This window comes from Protobothrops mucrosquamatus, unplaced genomic scaffold (assembly GCF_001527695.2).
Source record: "Protobothrops mucrosquamatus isolate PMUCROS unplaced genomic scaffold, P.Mucros_1.0 scaffold7980, whole genome shotgun sequence".
Classification (NCBI taxonomy): domain Eukaryota; kingdom Metazoa; phylum Chordata; class Lepidosauria; order Squamata; family Viperidae; genus Protobothrops; species Protobothrops mucrosquamatus.
This window is the reverse complement of record NW_015393777.1, coordinates 1,236-5,750: the sequence shown is the minus strand read 5'-3', so window position 1 is coordinate 5,750 and position 4,515 is coordinate 1,236. Positions and strand designations below refer to the sequence as shown.

Here is a 4,515-nt window from a genome sequence, read left to right as displayed (position 1 = left end):
AAACGAAGCCCTGAGTTGATGCGCACATCACCCTGGGCCCCCATTTACAACAGCAAAGGCCTCCTCAAGGCCTCTGCCCCCAAGAACGGAGGCCCGGGTTGACATGCGCGTCACCCCAGCATCTATTTTCACAGCAGAGGCCTTGAGGAGGCACGCTGGCTGAGGAATTCTGGGAGTTGAAGTCCACAAGTCATAAAAGGGCCACATTTGAAGACCCCTGATCTACATCTTTGCAAGGTAAGCATCCACAGGCTCAGTGCCTGTGGAGACCCAGGGTGGGGGTGGGGGAGCGAATAGCCAAGGTGAATGTTGCAGTGCCTCTGCAATCGTTCGTAAGGGCGAACGACTGCCAGGAAGCTGCAACATTCGTAATTCCAGGACTTGTTTGTAAACACTAGGAGGAGCTTATTGTGTAACTTCAAATGTTCGCTAACGGAAATCTCGGAGACCCCCACAATATTCCCACTTCCTCGCCCAGATACCCCAAGTGTGTGTGTCTGTTCTGCGCCCACCGGCATTGTTGATGAGGATATCCAGACGGGGCTCCGATTTTAAGAAGGTCTCTGCAAAAGCTCGCACGGAGTTGAGGTTGGCCAGATCCAGAATCATCAGGATCACCTCCGAGTTCCCACTTTTCTGGAAAAGGAGCAGAAGGAATCCTGAGAAGAATCGGGATCAGGTGCGGCTTCAAAGGCTGCTCCTGGTTTACTCACCTTCTATGTATGTCTGCTCACCGCCTAACAATCACTCTGGGTGGTGTGTCATAAAACACTATAGGCAGCCCTCAACTTACACGCATTCGTTTAGTGACCATTCAAAATTGCAATGCCAAGGATTCTGACAATCAAAGTCAATGGGGGAAGCTGGATTCACTTAACAACCATGTGATTCGCTTAACAACTGCCGTGATTTGCTTAACAACCGTGGCAAAAACGGTTGCAAAATTGGGTCGTAAACTGTGGTCCTAAGTCAAGGACTGCCTGTATATAGCCACCAATCTTACAATCAACTCTGGGCATAACATAAAAACCGTAATAAAACTTTGAAACTGGGAAGAATGCTCGGATAGATATTGGTGACCTGAAGGCCAGCACTGGAGTGGATCTGCAGTGGGAGAACAGGACAGGGTGGATCTCTGTATATGTGCATTGTGAAGACATTACAGGTGTTCATTATTGCTGGAAAGTGAAGCAAGTGGCCATAGCAGTGATGGCGAACCTATGGCACGGATGCCAGAGGTGGCACTCAGAGCCCTCTCTGTGGGCACGCACACCATCGCCCCAGTCCTAGGCCTTCAGCTGGGTTTTATAAAACCTTTTCGCTTTAGGCCTCCGCCACCGTGTGCAAAAAAAAAAAAAGGTTCAATCAGTCAATTTCAACTTACAAAGTTGGAATTGATTGAACTTTTTAGTCCCACCCAGTCTGCCGTTACCACCGCAGCCACGCCCACCCAATGGGCCACTCCCACCCAATTGGCCACACCCAGCCAATGGGCCACACCCACCCGGCACTCGACGATGCATAAGTGGGTTTTGGGTTGCAGTTTGGGCACTCGGTCTCTAAAAGGTTCACCATCACTGGGCCGTAGTGTAAAGAGCCCAGACCTTTTTCCCACCTGCCCAGGAATGTGTAAGTCTGGTAAACAGTAATCATTCTTCTGTCCAGGGGTGAGGAACAGTATATGTACCCTGTATGGGCAGGTCCTTTGATAAGGTTCTATGCGTACCAGATTTAGATCACAATTTGCTGAGTGTGTCTCACTTAGATAGTGAAAGGTATGAAGTAATGTTTGTAAAGTGTACATGCAAGGCCATAAAGAATGACAGGGTGTGTGCACAAGGTTTGAAACTGAACTATTTATATCTTTTGAGCCATAAGGAAGCTGGTGGCAGTGCGCAATCTTTCCTAATGAACCAAAGCACGACGGGTGCGCACATTCGTTACACAGAAGGCTGGGTCATGCAAGCTTTAAACTATTGCAGAAAACGCCTGACTTGGTTGTCGGCTTGAATGTAAAAAATTGTGAATTGTGAATTGGATTGTGCTACTTGCAAAGAGACAAAATCAAAAGTACACCCTGTCAGCAAAAGAAGTGATAGGAAATCTGAAAGAATTTTTCAGTTATTTCATGCGGGTTTAATTGGCCTTCTATCCCATCAATGGGAGGGGCCCAATTTGCTTTGCTAATTGTTGATGGTTACTTTAGATACGGGTTTTGCTATTTACTAAAAAGCAAAACTGAAGTGTTTCAACAGTTTAAACAATGGGTAATTTTTGTAGAGAGGAGGTATAATCAAAGGGTATGTCAGCTACAGACAGACAGAAGAACCGAGTTCATGTCTAACATGTTTCAGCTGAGAAAGAGAGGCAAAACCCAGAGAAAGATGAACCCCTACATTCCGGCAGAGAATGGAGTTGCTGAACGCAGACATGGTGTGTTACAGACTATGAAATACACATTGCTAGAAAGATGCAGGAATGAGTAAAGTATATTGGGGTGGGGCAATTTTAATTCCCAATTATTTAGTTAATAGACTGTGGAGTTCAGTAATTAATCAAGCTCCTTGTTACATGTTATATGGAAGACAACCATATAACTGGACTGTCATGGTTCCTGCTAATGAAACACTTCAAAGAACTTCCAGGCATTGATTTTCCTAAAAGTCTTTTATTATGTTACAAAATGTCGGCACGGCATAACGAAGGGATGCTAAGATCTAAAATCCCCACCCACTGAGCAGTTATTTTGCTAGCATTTCCATATTTTGTTGTCAAGATTTACGTTCTCCAATTAGTGTGAAGGGCAAAGGTTCCCTTCCTTTCTCTTTCGCGGGCTTTTCCCTCCTCCCTCCTTCTCCTCTGCATTAACTCTAAAAATACCAGACAGTTCTGCATATTTTGTCAGAGCAAGAATATACAATATTAGCAGCGTTGACATGGACGTTTTTAAGAAGAGACTGGACAGCCATTTGTCCGAAATGGTGTAGGGCAGTGGAACTAAGGAAAACATAACTAAACTAAGGGGCATATAACTAAAGCAGAATATCAGCGAATAGCGCAAGCCTACAAAGATGAAGTGAGGAAAGCTAAGGCTCAAAATAAACTAAGGCTTGCGACCAAAGTAAAAAATAACAAAAGAAGCTTCTTTCAACATGTAAAAAACAAGACATCACCCTGCCAACAAAAGTGCGTATAGTCAAGGCCATGGTTTTCCCAGTTGCAATGTATGGCTGTGAAAGTTGGACCATAAGAAAGGCTGAGCGCCAAAGAATGGAGGCCTTTGAACTCTGGTACTGGAGAAGACTCCTGCGAGTCCCCTGGACTGCAAGGTGATCCAACCGGTCAGTCCTGGAGGAGATCAACCCTGACTGCTCTTTAGAAGGCCAGATCCTGAAGTTGAAACTCAAGTCCTTTGGCCACCTAATGAGAAGGAAGGACTCACTGGAGAAGGGCCCGATGCTGGGAAAGATGGAGGGCAAGAGAAGAAGGGGACGACAGAGAAGGAGGTGGCTGGATGGAGTCACTGAAGTAGGAGGCGTGAGCTTAAAGGGACTGCAGAAGATGGCAGAGGACAGGAAGGCCTGGAGGAACGTTGTCCATGGGGTCGCGATGGCTCAGACACGACTTCGCAACTAACAACAACAACGAAGTCACAGACTACCTGCATAACATCTATCCCACTGTGACTCTACGGCACCATACTATGGAGATTTTATCATGGTTTCACCGTAACTTAATATTTTACCTCGTCTGTTGTAGTGTCCACCCATCTGAGATACATGTATTTGTTGATGCTTTATTTAAACTTACATTTGCATCTGCCTGTATGGTGTGTTTTATCTGCATTGCATATAAGGAATTGAATGACCTCTGTAGATGCCATATGCTCAATAAATGAATAAAATCCATCAGCAAAACACCTGGGTGCAGAAGAACGGAAGGAAGGAGAGAACCGCACGGCAGACGCTTACCTGTCTAATGTCCCACACAGCCGATTCTCCTCTTGCTTTGTTGCGGCATGCCAAAATGACACGGGCGCCTCTCCGGGCCAGATCCACCGCTGTGGCCTTCCCAACCCCTGCATTTCCACCTAGGAAAGGTCAGAGAAAGGATTCACAGAAATCGCCCAGCCTTTGATGGAGACCCAGGAGCCAAGCCTGCGTTTGCGTGCCTGCAGTTTTTGTGGTGTGTCACACAGTGTTTGTGTGGCAGCGTTTCTCAACTCCGGCAACTTGTCAAGTCCCAGAGTTAAAGTTAAAAACATCTTAAAATTGAGAAACCCTGGTTCAGGGCATGATTTTCACAACTCTTTCAGCGCAGTCTTATATCACCAAGGAAGAATAGCTTAAAATTATTCAGGGGTAATACAGGTAGTAATACACCGTTTATTCAGTGACCATTTGAAGGTAGAATGGCACTGAAAAATGGGACGTGTGGCCAATATTTCAAACATATTCAACCTGTGCTTAACAATTGTGGTGAAAAAGATCATGAAATCAAGCACGATGCACTTAA

The 4,515-nt window shown here is 45.7% G+C and overlaps 1 protein-coding gene across 1 annotated transcript in view; it reads right to left on the bottom strand.

The window, feature by feature from the left end:
• LOC107300687 (dehydrogenase/reductase SDR family member 13-like) overlaps nt 1-4,090 on the bottom strand; it is a gene marked incomplete at its 5' end in the record, with an annotated part of 7,922 nt that extends 3,832 nt beyond the window's left edge. The window contains 2 exons of the mRNA XM_015829993.1: nt 513-636; nt 3,972-4,090. Coding sequence (XP_015685479.1) covers nt 513-636; nt 3,972-4,090 — 243 coding nt within the window. The remainder of the gene's footprint in view (nt 1-512; nt 637-3,971) is intronic.
• Nucleotides 4,091-4,515: the final 425 nt, after the last annotated feature.